General features: G+C 41.9%; 1 protein-coding gene across 3 annotated transcripts in view; it reads right to left on the bottom strand.

The window, feature by feature from the left end:
• The window catches only part of ATP8B1 (ATPase phospholipid transporting 8B1), a 113,403-nt gene that overhangs the window by 27,089 nt on the left and 68,321 nt on the right, over positions 1-17,993 (bottom strand). For 2 of the 3 annotated variants that reach the window (XM_060121187.1, XM_060121189.1), the window contains exons 3-14: positions 15,836-15,933; positions 13,997-14,110; positions 12,312-12,410; positions 12,137-12,198; positions 9,150-9,222; positions 8,965-9,035; positions 7,248-7,330; positions 6,969-7,127; positions 6,711-6,799; positions 4,437-4,627; positions 1,628-1,836; positions 130-173 (exon numbers count right to left, since the gene is read on the bottom strand). In XM_060121187.1, the coding sequence (XP_059977170.1) occupies positions 130-173; positions 1,628-1,836; positions 4,437-4,627; positions 6,711-6,799; positions 6,969-7,127; positions 7,248-7,330; positions 8,965-9,035; positions 9,150-9,222; positions 12,137-12,198; positions 12,312-12,410; positions 13,997-14,110; positions 15,836-15,933 (1,292 nt within the window). Of the gene's footprint in view, positions 1-129; positions 174-1,627; positions 1,837-4,436; positions 4,628-6,710; positions 6,800-6,968; positions 7,128-7,247; positions 7,331-8,964; positions 9,036-9,149; positions 9,223-12,136; positions 12,199-12,311; positions 12,411-13,996; positions 14,111-15,835; positions 15,934-17,044; positions 17,075-17,993 lie in introns of those variants that run through there. The other variant, XM_060121190.1, reaches the window with a different exon arrangement.

Here is a 17,993-nt window from a genome sequence, read left to right as displayed (position 1 = left end):
AAACTTTTAGCCTCCAGAGCTGTGAGGGAATACGTTATTGTTGCTCTAAGCCACCCATTTTATGGTGGTTTGTTACAGCCCAGGAAACTCATACACAACCCAAGAGATTTCCTAAGTGAAAGGACTCACCTCTATTTTGCTATGACTGTTCTGAGAAGCATCCCGATGGTCTCCTGTGAACAAACAGGACAAAACAAATTGAGTCAACGGGTCTCAAAGCCTGTTTCTGGACAGCCCTCGAGTTAAGAATGGTTTTTCAAGAGTTTTAAAAAACAAACAAAGCATAACAAAGAAGATATTTGATACCGACCATATGTGGCCGGCAAAGGCTAAAATATTTCCTATCTGGCTCTTTACAGAAAAAGTGTGCTGGTTTCTGGTCTAGAGGTTCAAATACTGGCAAATTGTGTCCGTCTACACTGCCATCTCCTCTGGGGCCAGAATCACGTCCTATGAAGTGCTTTACTGCCGCCCTCCCTCAGCTCAGAAGGAACCACCACCCACGCAGAGGAGAACCCCTTCCTCAAGCCCTCAGCATCCCACCTTCCTCACTGATGTTCTGGGAAAGTACCATACACAGCACAAAGTTTCCTCCAAGTGGAAAGCATGTGATGTTATGCTTACAGCTTTTAAAAGAATTATATCGTTTTTCTTTAAAAGTTAGAGCACCCTATTTGAATACAGCATTAGCCTTGAATCTATAGCACATTTCAGAATATCAAATGGAAATCAATTTTTAAAATATAATTGTAGTGAAATACACGTTAATATACAATTTACCATCTCAACTATTTTTTTTTATTTGGTGGTACGCGGGCCTCTCACTGCTGTGGCCTCTCCCGTTGCGGAGCACAGGCTCCGGACGCGCAGGCTCAGCGGCCATGGCTCACGGGCCCAGCCGCTCCGCGGCATGTGGGATCCTCCCAGACCGGGGCACAAACCCGCGTCCCCTGCATAGGCAGGCGGACTCTCAACCACTGCACCACCAGGGAAGCCCCATCTCAACTATTTTTGAGTGAACAGTTCAGCCGCACTAAGTCCAATCACACAGCTGTGCAGCCATCAACACCATCCATGTCCACGGCTCTTTCGTCTGGTAAAATTGAAACTCTGTGCTCATTACACACTAACTCCTCAGCCCCTGGCAACCACCATTCTACTCTCTGTCTCTATGAATTTGACTCCTCCACGTACCTCAAATAAGTGGAATCATACAATATGTGTCCTTCTGTGCCTGGCTTATTTCACTTAGCAGAATGACCTCAAGGTTCATCCATGTCGTAGCAAGTTTCAGAATCGCCTTCATTTTTAAGGCTGAAGAAAATCCCATTGTGTGTATATACCACATTTTCCTTACCCATTCATCCACTGATGGACACTCAGGTTCCTTCTAAACCTTCACCACTGTGAATAATGCTGCTACGAACATGGGTGTGCACATATTGCTCGAGTCCCTGCTTTCCGTTCATTTGGGGTGTGCACCCAGGAGCAGAATTGCTGGGTCACATGACAAGTTACATTTTTGCGGAATGTGTACCTATTTCTGACTCCTGACCTCCCCGAGCCACTCTGGGAAGGCAGCCTCTGGTCACACATGCCCAGGGACTGAGTCACAGCTTCCACTCACCGTAAATTTGCCCGTTGATGCAGCATTTTTTAAAGGTCATGATGTTCTGTGTGAGCGTCCCTGTCTTGTCAGAGAAGATGTAATGGATCTGCCCGAGCTGCTCATTCAGCGTGGTGGTTCTTGCCTTCGCGGGCGTGTCTTTCTCAGGATAGTACATCTGCAGGTCCCAGTTGATGAAGTAACTCTGTCCAAGACGAATCACTTCCACGCTAGGAAGACAAAAGATTACTTTTGACCGAGCTCTCAGATATGAGTGGCAGGCAGTGGATCTTGTCCTAACTTTGCGCCAGGAGCGAGCTGCTTATCTATTGATACAAAGAGACAAGCCCTGCGGTGACCCATGTGCCCAGTCTCTGGGTTCTCCTGACCAAACACATCTTTCTCCAGCTTCAGGGTCAAAGTGTCCTCTCAGTGTGATTTCCTACTCACTCCTGAGCACATCTGGCCACGGCACCCCACATTCAGAACACGCCACCCACACGGGTGACATGGTAACACTGCAGGGGGCACCCCACGATGTGACAGCTTCTACTCTTTTCTCTCATTCCCCATCGCACTCAGAGACAACTGGAAAGGCATGTTCACCTTTGCCCTCAACTGGAGGACAAAGGGAGTGAGGGTCCACTAGGTTATACACCCGTGTGTACTCTCAAGTGGGACAAAGGGCTTTTGGCAAATAACCCCTAAAGCATGTTTTTTTCCTAAATTGTTTTTTTAACCATTTTTTAATTGAAGTATATTGTGTTAGTTTCAGGTATACAGCGAAGTGATTCAGTGATATATATATATTTTTTGAGGAATGTGTACCTATATTTACATATTCTTTTTCAGATTCTTTTCCATTATAGGTTATTACAAGATACTGAATATAGTTCCCTGTGCTAAACAGTAGGTCCTTGTCATTTATCCATTTTGTGTACAGTCCTAAATTCTTATAAGGTTACAGAATGTCCAAAATACGATATTCTAAAAGGATAATTTCCATTTAAAAACTATAACTGATTAAATCTATCTCAACTATGTAAGAAAGGTGCTTACACATCCAGCAACTAACTGTTCAGTGGGCAAAGGATGTGTCCATAATAAGCTAAACAAATGGAAAAGTAACTCCCTCCTTCTCTCCTCCCTTCTGTATTTCCTGAGTGCCTACTGTGTACCAGACACCATCCTAGGTACAGGGGACACATCAGTAAACAAAAGAGACAAAAACCCTGCTCTCAAGGAGGTTACCTTCTAATGGAGATGGACAAATAAATAAACTGGTAAACACACAGTATATCAGGTGATGAAAATTCTCTGCAGAAAATCAAGGCAGGGTGAGGGGAGCTGGAGACCGACAGGCAGAGGAAGTGATGTTTAAGAAAGAGAGGGTCAGGAAAAGCCAGGGGGATAAGGTGACTTTTGAGCAGAGATCTGAAGGAAATGAAAGAGCAACCATGTAGATACGGAGGGGAAAAGCATGTTACAGGTGGAGGTCAGAGCAGGTGCAAAGGCCCTGTGGCAGGCACTGGTATGGCTGAGGAATTCAAGGAGGCTAGAGATGAGGGAGTCCAGGGAGTGGGTAGAGATGCTGGAGGTTATGGTTGGGTGTGGAGGGCAGAGCAGCAGATCACATGGGCCTTGTGGGTATAGTGTGGCTTCAGTGAGTCTTTTCTGAATGAATAGACTGTAGGGTTAAAAACAAAGCAGAGATACTATCTGAAATGACCTGATCGATTTGTAGTTTGAAAGGACCTTTACTTCCAAGAGAAACAAAGAAAATCATATTAGTCACATGATGTGGCTTTTTAAACCTAAAAGTACATATACGGTTTATTTCATAACATACATTTATAGATAGAGACAAAATCATCTGTATAATAGTTCCCCTAACAAAGGTAAAACTCATCTCAGTTTTTTTTTTTAAATAACTGCAAACACATGGCTCCCCAGGGCTTTACTTCATGTTAAAAGAACAATAGTAACTACCTGTAATAAAATTAAAAATAAAACAAATGCACATGTAATAAAATTAAAATAAAATAAATGCTTCTAATTACAGGTGTGCATGTGGCCCTATATGCCTCTGGGCTATTACTTCTCGGAACTAAGAGAAGCTCTGAATGCTGGGAATATCTCAAGGCACCATTTCTCTCCCAACGGTCTGAAGTTCAATTGACCAGGGATAGTGAACTTTGATATTAAAAAACGAAAAAGTAAAAAAAAGTCCAAAATATCACAAAACAAGGTGATGACCATTTGCCAGAGATACGATCCTGACTCTTATCGCGGTTGAGGTTGAGATGAGAAACACAGAACATTTTGAGAGGTTGACGGTGGGCAGGGAGAGTGGTATTCCCATTAGAAGGCAGCATTCAGGAAACCCAGTGAGTTTTCCAAGCAATAGGTATAGCAGGTGGTAATAAGGAAGACACAGAAAAGAGGTTAGGAAGGCTCCTGAAAAGGAAAACAACCAAGTTATTCCACGACGTTGTAACTCTTCACACAGCTCTTTCTGATACTTGGGCTTTGGAGCCCACCAAGAAGGAATCTTGCCAAGCAAGTGACTAAGGAGTAGAGTTTGATCTCTGAATCTGGTAGCCGTATCTGTCAAGAGGTCGAGATAAAAGATGCTGTGTCTGGCACAGAGCAGACACACCAACGTTAATTTCCTTTCCCCGTATCACCCTCAAATCTGAAATGAAAGCTATTTTCTTACTTGTTCCTTATGACCTTTGAAACAAGAATTGCTAGAGCTGAAGGTGTTACGTTGGGAAGATGTACTGTGTTCTTCCATTAAAGCAAAAGGCCAAAGAGAAGACAGCCTTACCTGACGTAGAGAGAGATGGGCACCAGGGTATTCAGAACAATGATGTAGCCCCAGAAATTTAGGAATCCACGGTAGGAGGGTGTAGTGTCTTCTCCATCATAGAGGTACCAAGAATAATTGCCAACTTGAGCTTCCCAGTAAGCATGGCCGATGGCAAGACCCGCAGAAAGCAAGATAAGAACAACAAAGATCTAAAAGACATTCAACAGTTAAGTTTATTCGAAAGATGCATTATCGACCCCACGCATTTTATAGATGCTAGTTTATCTTATCAATACTTTCCTTATGTATGATAATTTAGTAGTCTGTGAAAACAACACACTTAAAATAGAAACAGTGTCCTAAGAATGCTTTGAAAGTCTATTTATTTCCATGGTTGATTGATTTATCCTACATACCACATATAAGGTGAGGTTTTGTTCCCAAAATTATCTTTCAGAAGAGAAGGTGGTATCTTACATTCAAATCTTTAAATATTCTCATATTATTGGACATCCTCTCAATTACTTTTCCTTTGAACAATAGCACGCTGTTTGGGAAAGACACCTTACCTTAGCATGAAACAATTTCAAAGAATGCTAAATTGGGATACGTATAGAAGATGTTGGAAGGAAATGATTTTTTTTTAAAGAAGAAGGCAAGAAAATTTTACCCAGATTTGGGTAATTATTCCTGAAGCTTTAATGACCACTTAACGTTTACGATCCTTTAAGAAGTCATATAGTAAGTATTCTGTTGTGGAAACTGAGCATATACTTAAGGGATGAATAAAAAAGTCAACAGCCCTAGTGCTAGTTGGTTATTTGTGGGTAAGAATAAAATTTCCAGGGGCAAATTTAATTTTCTGGACACAGATTCCGAAAGTGCTCTATTTCAAAAGAACTTGGCACAGAGGAGAGATGATGAGCCTCTTGTGAAGACTCACGCCATAACCAAGACAATGACATGGAAGATGCATCAGAAAAGTTCAAATGAAGTTTTCATGAAATGCGAGAGCAGGGAAAAACGAATTGTCCTTAAATTAATATATTACTTCTATGTAATTTTGAATATGTATATGCAATTGAAGTACTGTAAGTATCATAAGTCTCTAAAAGTTTACGTATTCAAATTAAACTAGATCAGATTGATCAAAATGGTGGACTAGAAGGACCTGGAATTCACCTCCCCTGTGAACATACCAAACTAAACTAAATACCTGAAAAAACTTCTCATTGGCAAACTGGAGGACTGCCTGATATTTAGGGCCACCCTACATGCAGAACAGTTAACACAGCAGTCCTGAGACTGCTATCCTTAGAAGGCCTGTTTGCAAGGTTGACTGTTGGCTGGCTTCTGGGAACTTAAGATTTTGGAAGGGTTTCCTGATTCCTTATTTCTTATTCTCTGACAAGAACGGCTCACTGTGCCTAACTATTTGTGTAAAATAATATGTTTTATGCTGAATACCCACATTCCTTTAGGGAGTCTGAAATTTTGGTACATGCCAGGCAGATAAGTGCCTACACGACCAGACCCCAATAAAACCCAGGCACTGAGTCTCTAATGAGCTTCTCTGGTATAACCAACATTTCACATGGGCTGACACAAGTTGTCACTGGGGAGGATTAAGTGTGTCTGGTGTGTATGACCCCACTGGGTGTGTATGACCCCACTGGGAGAGGACTCTTGGAAGCTTGCGCCTGGTTTCCTCTGAACTTTGCCCCATGAGCCTTCTCCCTTTGCTGATCTTGCTTTGTAATAAGCAAGAATTATCATAATAAATTCTAACTATAAGGACAACTATACACTGAATTCTATAAGTCCTCCTAGTGAATCATCAAAACTGGGGGTGGTCCTGGGGACCCTTGAGAGAACTTATACCTAAATTTGCCTTATATCTGGACTCATACAGTACATGTTGGGGGGCAAAAAAAAAAGGTTGGCTTTTAAGAGAACTATCCCTATGGGAAACTAACAGCAGTAAAATCAACCCTACATTGACTTTAGGAGTCCAGTCCCACTAACTTATCTAAGGCTCCCTGGTTTCCCAACTGATCACTTCACTCATCAACTCAGGATACCCAACAACTGAAATTTACATTCCCAGGGAGATTCTCCAATTAGAAATGTAGCATTTCTGAGAAAAGGTGAGGGAACCTCCTCTCCCACCCACCCCCTCCCAACTCTGGTGCACCTTGTGAACTTTCCTACTTGGCCTACAGAGATAAGACTTCTCTGTGTCAACAAATCTAGACCAAAAGACAGCAATCTACCAAAACAGAAAATAAATACCGTATACACCATGTAGTTCATCAAGTAATCAATTTTAGTTCTTTTAAATCTGGTTTTCCCACTATTCTTCATTATTTTAGTGTCAGCACCTAAAAATGGAAAATTCAATATGATCAACAATGGGGAAAATCAATTCACTGGCATGTCAATAAAATAACTCTTTCTTTGGTTTCAACGGAGAAAGGACATAAAATCAATTTCCTCCTTTAAATTTTTAATGAGCCTACAGATCAATTTCCCAAGAGACTCAGAAAGTACCTGCAAAAATGACCAATCCATGGCAGAAATCAGTGTTCCTGATTACACAGCCGCGTAACAAAATTTTATCAGCATCCAAAGGAAAACTTGTATTTCTCCAAAACAGTGTTCCTGTAAACTTATCTAGTCGGTTATTCGGTTCCTCACATTCAATAAAACCTTTTAAAGGAGATATGATCTACATAAGTACTCACATATGAAAGATTTTCTGGTTTTAATGAATACGGACTGAATCAAGCAATGAAAATTTGAAACAAAGGAAGACATGTTTGCACAAACCATCAAATGTTGCCAATGAATTTTCTTTCTGGAGATGCTGGTGTGTGATTTCAAGTGCCATTTTGAACTTTAAATTGGTTTCTCTAAAGGAAGAGAAAAAAAAATTAAATGAACAAATGTCAGAGTTCGAACAGGAAGTTAAAGAAAATTGTACAAAGTAACATTAGGCATACCTGGAAGTGAAAGGTAAATAATTAGTTTTTTTCTATTTTCAAACTCTCTGTTCACTTCGGAACTTCAGGTTTGGATGAAGTTATCCCCTGAACTAGATTAAAATCCCTGACCCGGGAAATGTTGGCCCCCTTTGCTGTTTGTTACAGTGAGGCAATCTGGGTTGGACAGAGGTACCCAGAAGCTTCCTTTCCCACTTCTTACTAACTTAATTCTTACCACCAACCTGAACTATCAAACTGCTGTTTAAAAACTTAGCTTCTAATACTTAATCACACTAAGATAATTCTACAAAACACATTTGTGTTTGAAAGGGTCAAGACTCTATCAATTTAATATTTTCTAGAGTGATAACTGGATCCTATGTCTTTGAAAGATTAATTCTATCTAAAAAAGGACATGGTCACCTTACCCCCAATACTTGGCATGTTCCCACCGCAGTGGAAGGCTAGGCACATGCAAGAGGACACGCGGGGCCAGGCTGCGCACACATGCTCTGGAAAGCAAGCCTTTCTTACTACGATGAATGACTTTTTTCAAGTTCCACAAATACTGACTGGGGATTTCCATGCACAAAGAAGTGGACCAGTGGTTCTCAACCTTCCATTCTGTTTGCTCTGACAGAGCATGCTAGCATTTTATATCTTTGTAAAACTTTAGAATCTCTCACTCACGGGAATAAGAGCTGTTGTACAGTTAAGGTTGAACAATCAACAGACTGATGTATAGAGCAAAGAAAGCCCTCGTTTTTACTCAGATGATCTCAGCTCTCCATAACGAAGCTTACACACATCTAGGGTGTGGGGAAAGGGGTTCATGCCAGAATGGAAAGCACAGGCACTGGCCTTGGGAGCGAGCACAGGGGAGTAGCACTCCAACTCTGCCACCCACTGTGTGACCTTGGGCAGGCGGCCTCCCTCCAGTGCCTCAGTTTCCTCATGGGTAACTTCGAGGTAATAATAATATTGCCTCATAGGGTTGTTGAAAAGATTAAATGAGCTACTACACAAAACTAATGCAATCTAGTCGGCACTCCATAAATATACTGAAAACTGGTCAAAATGGTCAAAAATGGCAGTTTATCTTTTCAAGTGGTAGCATAATAACCAAAACCTACAAAGGGGGAAAATAGTCCACTGGCAAAGACTTTAGAAATCTATTCTTTTTATCCAAAACAGATACTAATAGTCATTCATCTGTGTCTGAGCACTGATCAGCAGCTTACAAAGGGCTCAGGCATACATTGTGTCATCAAACCTTCTACTTTCCCTGAAAATGGACTTTCAAATATGGCGATGGAATAGGCAAAGAGAAGCTGGTATACTAGGGAGTCAGACCACTGTTGTCTTACTGTTGGTCCTTCTAGGTACTAACGAGGCAAAGACAAAGAGAGGCTGGTCTCCTACAGAGGTTGCTGGGCAGCCAGCAGGGGGTAGAGGTAAGGCCAGACCTCAGGGCTTCTCATCCAAGTGCACAGCTTTCAATGTAACAAAGGTTAGCCTTCCAAAGGTTAGCTTTCCAACAGGCCCAGCTAAGACCCACTCACCCATCCAGTTCAGCCGTTTCCACGTAGCAGAGGCTGTTAGGTTCAGAGCTGGACAGCAGCAGGATGTCAGCCTGTTTGAAACAAAACACACCGATAACACAGAGAGACCCCGACCCCCCAGGCAAAACTGAGCACCAGGTCAGATGTGAGGGCAAGGAATGAGACAGCAGAGCTTGTCCACTTACTGGGATGAAATCATTTTTTTTCAGACGAATGACATCTCCGACTTGAATCTCTTTCCACTTGGCAATTTTGAACCTAAATATTAAAAAAAAAAAAATGATAGTCTAGTGGCTTTTTAAAGTTACTGGCAAGGGATTTGGAATTATTCTGTCTGGAAGCCAAAGATTCTGGGAAAACATATACATCACAGGGAAAAGGTGTGTCAAAAGTTCAGCCATGTGATGATTAAGGGGTCACAGGACCGTCATCTCCTCTGAAGGAAGGAACAATGGCGGTGCTGACTTCGATGTGTCCTTCCCATTCTATGTTGTATAACTGAGGTCAATGGGGGCTCCTTAAATGTGTGGGAAGGAGACACATGCCACCCCTCTGTTTCTGCTCATGTCCCGTACTCCCAGCCCTTCTCCTTCCTTTCCTCTCAGTTATCCATCACCTGCTGGTCCCAGGACAGGGATGCACTATGGCTCCCACATGGGCCACCTGGAATCATCATGGAGCTCTAGTGCTGGCCTCCTCTCTACTGTTTAAAGTTATCTCTTTGATGAGTGTGTGCCACTTTCCTAATGAATCTCCTAAGGATATTGATAAAATAAAAAGATTGCTTCCTTCAGTATTAAATTCTACTGGAAACACCCATTTAAATGCTTAACAAGTCAACATTTTTTAAAAGTTTTAAAATATAGTATAGGCAGACCTTGGAGATACTGCAGGTTCAGTTCTAGACCACCACAACAAAGCAAATATTGCAATAAAGCGAGTCATATGAAATTTTTGGTTTCCAGTGCATATAAATGTTATGTTTACACTATACTGTAGTCTATTAGGTGTGCAATAGCATTATATCTAAAAAAAATGTACATTCTTTAAAAATACTCTATTGCTAAAAAACTCTGTCATCTGAGCCTTCAGTGAGTTGCAATCTTTTTGCAAAAGCAACATCAAAGATCACTGATCACAGATCACCATAACAAAAAAAATAATAATGATTAAGTTTGAAATATTTCAAGAATTACCAAAATGTGACAGAGACACGAAATGAGCAAATGCTGTTGGAAATACGGCAGCTTGCTTGATGCAGGGTTGCCACACACCTTCAATTTGTTAAAAAAATGCAGTATTTGTGAAGCGCAATAATGCAAAATGCAATAAAGTAAGGTCTGCCTGTTGTCTGTTTTAAAGGTTTTCATTATAGAAAAGATATCCCTAACAGATATTATGAACCTACCACAACTAATATCCTTAATTGTTTTGGAGACAGAAATCCAATTACTATGTTGGTCCTCCCGTTAATTTATGGATAAAAGAGACCTGGAGATTTAAGGTACATTTAAAATATACGCTTATACCTCAGTCTCCCCAGTTTTACAAGAATTTAATACACAATTTTTAATCTCAAGATTTTTCTTAACCTGGCTTATCTTTCACTAAGAGGAATGGTAGTTAGTTTATATTTTAATATTTCTGAAATGGTCAATTAGCAATTTGCGTGTGGGTCTCAATTATAAATGAATAAGTTAAGCACCTTCTTGCCACGGCTCTTCAGGGGTATTAGAAGCAATTCCGTTTGACTCTTCCACTGTGATGTCCAGTTTCCCCTTGGGAGGCCCCTGTCATTTTGCCCCACGGATGCCCAAGTCCCCATACATGGGCTGTCGGGGCCACAGTCATGCCTATATGCAGTCCTAACCCCAGTTCAAGGCTACTCAGAGCTACTCTTTACCAGTGTAGTCGGCCGGGCTGTGGGCTACATGGGGGTCTGGCTATGAATCTCACCACCATCCACGACAGTGATTCTAACTGACTTGAAAGGTAACCTTTGGAACAGAATCTATTTATTTGGAAGGGCAAAAAAGCATCTAAACATATTTATAGATTAAAATCGTCTATATTCAAAGTAGACACCACTGAAGTGTGGCTATAACTCGGGTTATTTTCCTCAGTGTTGACACACGAAACGCCTTTGAATTGGGCCTTAGTCGCTATTTTTAGCACTTGAATTTGTAGTTCTGCCTGGAAGCTCTTGCTCAGAAAACGACTCACCACTGGTCCCTGAGTTGGCACGTCGGTCACCACTGACTACATTACTTTAGCAAACACTGAGGAGCACGTTCTGTGCGCTAGATGCTCAGGCGGACACAAAAACAAATACCACCAGGTGCAGTCTCCCCAAGAAACTCAGAGTCCCAGAGAGATGAGACTTCCACACAAATAATTCTAATGTAATTCAGATCATAATAAGAAAGATGACTACAAAACGCTCCGAAAACACAGTGAGGGACTTCCCCGGTGGCGCAGTGGTTAAGAATCCGCCTGCCAATGCAGGGGACACAGGTTCGAGCCCTGGTCCGGGAAGATCCCACATGCTGCGGAGCAACTATGCCCGTGTGCCACAACTACTGAGCCTGCACTCTAGAGCCCGTGAGTAACAACTACTGAGCCCGCGTGCCACAACTATTGAGCCCGCGTGCCACAACTACTGAAGCCCGCGCACCTAGAGCCCGTGCTCCGCAACAAAGACAAGCCAACGCAATGAGAAGCCTGTGCACCGCAACGAAGAGTAGCCCCCGCTCACCTCAACTAGAGAAAGCCCATGCGCAGCAACGAAATAAATAAATATCTAAATAAATAAATTTATTAAAAAAAAAACAGTGAAGGAAGAAATCACTGTAGCTGGGGAGTCAGGAAGGGTGTCAGGTCATCTGGGCAAAGCCCTGGGCATCATAAGTTTGGGAAGAGCAGAGATGAAGCGGCACACTCCAGGATGAGTGTAAACACAGGAGTGCCGAGGACACAGAGCCCCATCGGGCAACCGCCTGGACCCCAACTTGGGTATAGCTTTGTCTTAGGAAGTGAAGAGAGGCCTTTATAAGGAAAAGGTTCATGCACTGATAGACTTTCAAGTTCAAATAGTTATCTCTAAGGATGTTTCCAGATGTATTTGTACAACACATCCTTGGAAGAAAGTCACACATTGAGAAAAGCATGGTACCTGCCATCCTTAATGACTTCACACGTCCTATTGTTGATTTCGTTGTCCATTTTATGGCGAGCCTTGAGAGGAGGGATGGGAAAGGTTATTTTAATAATCTCAAAATGCCAAGTATTAATGCCACTTGAAAATACGCTTGCAGCAGTGAGGAGGAAGCTGAGGAAAAAATCCTTACCACATCGTCCACGAGGTCTTTGATGGCCGTGATGCCCAGCACCACCAGCAAGGGCACCAGGGTGGTATACCACGCCAGGGTCGTGATTTGAGGGATTGCCTGAAAGAGATAAAAAAGAAGGCGTACGTGTGTGCCCAGGAAGGCACAGCTAACCTACAGGCAACTGCTAACTCTAAGCTTGTTGATTCTAAGGCTAATCTCCATTATCATGCAGGTCTGCATCCTGCCAAGCAGGCATGAAAAGGTGCTGAAGCATCCAGCTACCCTTTCTCGTGCCTCTCTCTCTCTCTCTCTCTCTCTCTCTCTCTCTGTCTCTCTCTCACTTCTGGTCTCCTGGGACACAGCCCAGAGGACAGTGGCTCCTGGTCTCATTATGGCTTTCACTGGACACCAAGGAAGCTTTGTAACATGATATCTAAGAGAGAAATGCTCCAAACCTTTTGTGAAGGTCATAATTAACTACGGGCAGGCACTGTAGGGTCCCAGGGAGAAGCAGTCCCTTAACTTTTAGGGACTGCATACAGCAGGCTCTACGCTGCTGGTTGTTCAGCAGTGGTCTCTGAGGGTCCCATGATGGAGGCAAAAACGGCAGTAGATAGTGGCTGGCTCTGGATTGGGTGGGGCATCTATGGGACCATTAGAAGAAAGTGCTTCCTTCATGGTCCTTGCTATCGGTCTAGCCAAGAAAGAGGGTGGCCTTGCAGGAAGCCTCGCATCCATCAAGATGGCCATCAAGTTGGAATAAAAGATTGGGAAGCAAGTAAAGACCTCTTGCAACCATCCTATTGATCGTCAGGCCATATCATGTAGTGGTTAAAATGACAAGCTTTGGAGTCAAACTCCTGGATCCAAGTCCTACCCAGCCTCGCCACGTAGGGTGATAGGACCTGAAGCAAGTTCCTCTACCTCACCAGCCTTCAGTTCTCTGCAAATTGAAGGTTATGATAGTACTTAACGAGCACAAGAATTAAGTGAAGAAACAGTGCGAGGAAAGGGCTGTCTAGGGCTATTACTAGTTCCCTAATCTGGATCACCGTACCTTCAGAAAAGATAATTAGGGGATGGTTAGAAGAGAGAAAGCTCATTTCCCACATTATTGTCAATAGGCGGAACTCCCCTTTTCCATCTAGAAGGAAGTAAAGGGAAGGTAGCACTTTGCTATCCAGATACGTGAATTCCTTGCCACGATTAAGATAAAAAACAACAACAACAAAAAACCTCAGGAAAAAATTAGGCCTTTCCAGTAGTGTAAAACTAGTTCACAAAAATAATTTGAGAATTATGACCAAAATACTAATAAAAATCAATATTTTGGCATCTAAATAAAAAAATAAAGGCCAACCATGAAAAAATGGATTTAATTTTAAGGTACGATTATTTTACAAAGTGAAGATTTTAACTTTACTCACTTCAGGGAAACCAGTTTTACCACTGACATCAGTAGGAAATTGAATTTTTTAAAATACAGAATTAAAATAACATTTCCATTTACTCCCATTCCCTGTTCATTTAACACTGTTGAGCTCGTTGTCTATAAGGCACTTTCCCTTACGTGCAGAACGCAGATGTCCATATAGAAAACTTTCAAGATTATTCACATTTTATATGCAACTTAAACAATAACAACCTGAATGTTATTAAGTCACCATAATTCAAAACAGATTTAAGATATCAAAGGGCATTACCTGTAAGATAAGAAGGACCAGGAAATAGAAATTGGCTGCTCTCTTAAACTGCTCAAACAAATTCATTGGTAGAAAGGTAAACACATTATACTTGTATGTTTTAATTGCATTAGTCTGTTGGAAAAAATGAGAAAGTCATTCTAAACAATGCCACACACTTATCACAGCGTCACAATGTATATACACCTGCAAAAATCACTAAGCCCTGTGGCCTACAGGGACCAAGGACGTAAGTCGTCAGAAAGATACTGAGATTTCCTTTAAGCTTTTACTTCTAACTGGGTCTCAGAATGACCCCTTGGAGGCTTATGTCAGAGACAGTAACAAGATGCAGACATTTCACCTCAAAGGTCTCTGTGGCAAATCTGGCTGTGACCAAATGGATCCTGCTGTTGGGTCCCTTGACCCCTTAGAAGCCTCCTTGAAAATGGGGCAAAGATGGGAAGAAAATAGGAGACATCAACATGGGGGGAAAAGGAACGTTCTTTTACTTAAGAGGGATGGAGGCTGTGTGAGTAAGAGGGATGGAGGCTGTGTGAGAAAAAGAGACGGGTGTGGCTGAGTTGTGTGCCCCAAAAGATATGCTCAAGTCCTCACCCCGATACCTGCGATGGTCATCTTATTTGGAAATATAGTGTTTGCAGATGTAATCAGGTTACAGTGAAGTCATGCTGGATTAAGGTGGCCCTAATCCAATGACTGCTGGCCTTAGTAGAGAAAAATTGGGCAAAGACACAGAAACACACAGGGAGGCCCTGTGGAGACAGAGGCAGAAAGATTGCAGTGCTGCGTCTACAGGCCAAGGAACACCACGGAGTGTCAGCCAGAAGCCACAGGAGACGTTTGGAACAGATTCTCCCTCAGATGCTCCAGAAGGAACCAACCTTGCTGACACCTTGATGTTAGACTCCTGGCCCCTTGAATCGTAAGAGAATAAATTTCTGTTGACTTAAACCACCCGAGTGGTAGCACTTCATTAGAGCAGTCCTAGGGATCTAACAGACAAACATTTCAGCCCAGACGTAGTGGGGGTTCTTTATATTTCAATGACAATAAGCATTTTTGAGGTGAAAATATCTTCAAAGTCTCTAAATCCATCACAGGCAGAGGAGGGGGAAATAAGTTACTAAGATTCCTTTCAAATTCTTATTACTGTCAAAAACAAGGCTTCTGTGATATTACTGTAGATTCTTTTATAAAATATTTTTAAAAGAGCTTTGTACACACAGAGGGGAAATTTCAATCTACACAATTTTGTTTTGTTTTAACCCACTCCCACACATCCTTAAGGTAGTTAATCTTAGTGGGATGAATAAAAATGACATTCTAGGAATCTAAAATATGATACAAATGAACCTGTCTATGAAACAGAAACAGACTCACAGACCTAGAGAACAGACTTGTGGTTGCCAAGGGGAATGGAGTGAGAGTTTGGGGTTAGCAGATTCAAACTATTGTATATAGGATGGATAAACAACAAGGTCCTACTGTACAGCACAGGGAACTATAGTCAATATCCTGTGATAAACCACAATGGAAAAGAACTTTTAAAAGAATGTGTGTGTGTCTGTATATATATATATATATATATATATATATATATATATATATATATATAAACTGAATCACTTCGCTGTTCAGCAGAAATTAACGCAACATTGTAAATCAACTAGACTTCAATTTCAAAAATGACATTCTAGAGAACTAATGATGATTATCAGTAGCCCCAGGCCAGGGGTTACCTGGAAGGCAGGTACCACACAAAGCCAGTAAGCATGATGGCTACTGGGGAAAACTGGCTTTTACTAAAATTAATTTAGGAAGTTAAAATCAACTTACCGCATACTTGCTCTCCTTAATACAAAAGAACTTTGTGTTCATAAAATGAGGTTGTTCATGGAAGCTTCGATCATTTGCTTTGACTTGCCATGTACAATCTTTAAAAAAGAAAGAGAAAAAAAGTCCATCAAGTAGAAAATTCATAGGTTGCTATGGGTTGAATTATGTCCTTCCTAGATTCACACATTGAAGCCCTAACCCCCATCCTGTACCTCAGAATACAACCTTATTTGGAAATAGTCACTGCAGATACAATTAAGTTAAAGTGGGGTCATTAGAGTGGACCCTAATCCAATAGGACTTTAGGACAAAAGAAAATTGGGACAGAGATACCCATAGAGGGAAGACAGTGTGAAGCCACAGGGAGAAGACAGCCACTTACAAGCCAAGGAGAAAGAGGCCTGGAACAGATCCTTCCCTCACAGCCCTCAAAAGGAATCAACACCACAACACTTTGATCACAGACTTCTAGCCTCCAGAACTGTGAGACAAAAAATATCTGCTGTTCAAGCCACCCAGTTTATGGTACTTTGTTAGGGCAGCCTGAGCAAACCAATGACCATGTTGTAACTTGACCCACTGTCCATAGAACATTCAATTCTAAAAGAGAAATCCTCATTTAAACATGGCCCAAACAAAAATCCCAGAGCTCTACAAAGTGACAGCTAAATTATTACTTCAAACTCATTTACTTGGTCTGTAAAATGTATAACCCATTACATACTTAGTGAATGAATAAATCAAAGAAAAAGGGTATCGCCGACGAATTCAACACTTTTGAGTCGTGATCATAGATCGGGGCTGTGCATGGCTTTATCCTGATGGCCAGCATCTGCTGCTGTCTTTCTAAGTTCATTCCATGCACTTAATGTCACACCTACCACTCAAACGCCAGTTCTAAATTCCAGGGAAATTTAGAAAGCCCTCGGCTTCTCTGTTGCTAAAGGGAACAACTCTCAGGCAATAGGTTCCCATAAAACCTCTGACAGGCTGGGAGGACCCTCCGAGGACATGCTTGCCGACCTTCTGAATGGACAGGAAAGGTAAAGTTCACAAACAGTGAGCTACAGTTTATCTCTAGCCTGATTCCTTTCCATCTCAATGGTGGAGTCCAGCTCCTAATGGAAATTTCAGCCAAAGGGACCTTCAACCTAGAGCTGAGTAGCCTGGCAGTCAGGCTACAGTTGTAGGGAAGAAATTTCCACCCACCTGTTCTGTCTTTGCCCATCCGCTCTTGACTTCTACTGTTGCATGATATATGGCTCTAAAGGGAACATTTGTTCAGTGCTTAGTAGGTGCCAGGCATCATGCCAAGTAGTTAGTTAATATGTCAGTTTTACAGCTGAGGAAACGGAGGCAGAGACAGGATTCAGGGGGAGAATCAGAATTCAAAGTCTGGCAGTCTGACCCCCAAGCCAACCTCTGCATCCACCTTGCTCTACTGACTGGACTTTCTTTTGTGATTTATGCTACAAACCACCATGAGAACTGCCTTGTTAGTGAGCAGACCTGGCGGGGGGGGCGGTCACTTATCAGTATAGGGCCAACCTTTCCACTGTTACCTAATATCAGGCTGTGCTTCTTCTCCTAACAGGAAGGCATGAGTTGTCACCGCTATGAAAGCTCAAGACAAGGATATTATAACTTAGGAAGAAAAGTTCAGGAAGCACCTTTTTGGCATAAGGTCCCCCACTGACTGTGTGTTTGAACATGCACATGAGATGAACTTCCCTTGTGTGACACACACGAGAGTGGGTGAACCAGGTGGTTTTTTTTATTTTCCCCACATTACTCTTTTTTTAATTAAAAAAATTTTTTTTTGTATTTTGGCCACACTGTGTGGCACGTGGGATGGTTGCCGGACCAGGGGGCGAACCCAGGCCTCCGCAGTGAAAGCGCCAAATCCTAACCACTAGGCCACCAGGGCCTCCATGAACCAGGTCTTGATGAGCTCCTTCTTCTGCAAACTGACACAGAAGGGGGATCAACAACTCGTGAGACACTCTTTTTGGAGATGGGATTATATTAAAGAACATTTACAAGTAAAGGATTATAAGATTATCAATCTTATGAATACAATTATAAAAACTTAAATATGCTTTAGAAAAAAACGTATTTCTTTTTTTTTTTTTTTTTTTTTTGCAGTACACGGGCCTCT

The sequence above is a fragment of the Lagenorhynchus albirostris genome, chromosome 14 (assembly GCF_949774975.1).
Source record: "Lagenorhynchus albirostris chromosome 14, mLagAlb1.1, whole genome shotgun sequence".
NCBI lineage: Eukaryota > Metazoa > Chordata > Mammalia > Artiodactyla > Delphinidae > Lagenorhynchus > Lagenorhynchus albirostris.
This window is presented reverse-complemented; position numbering and strand designations above follow the sequence as displayed.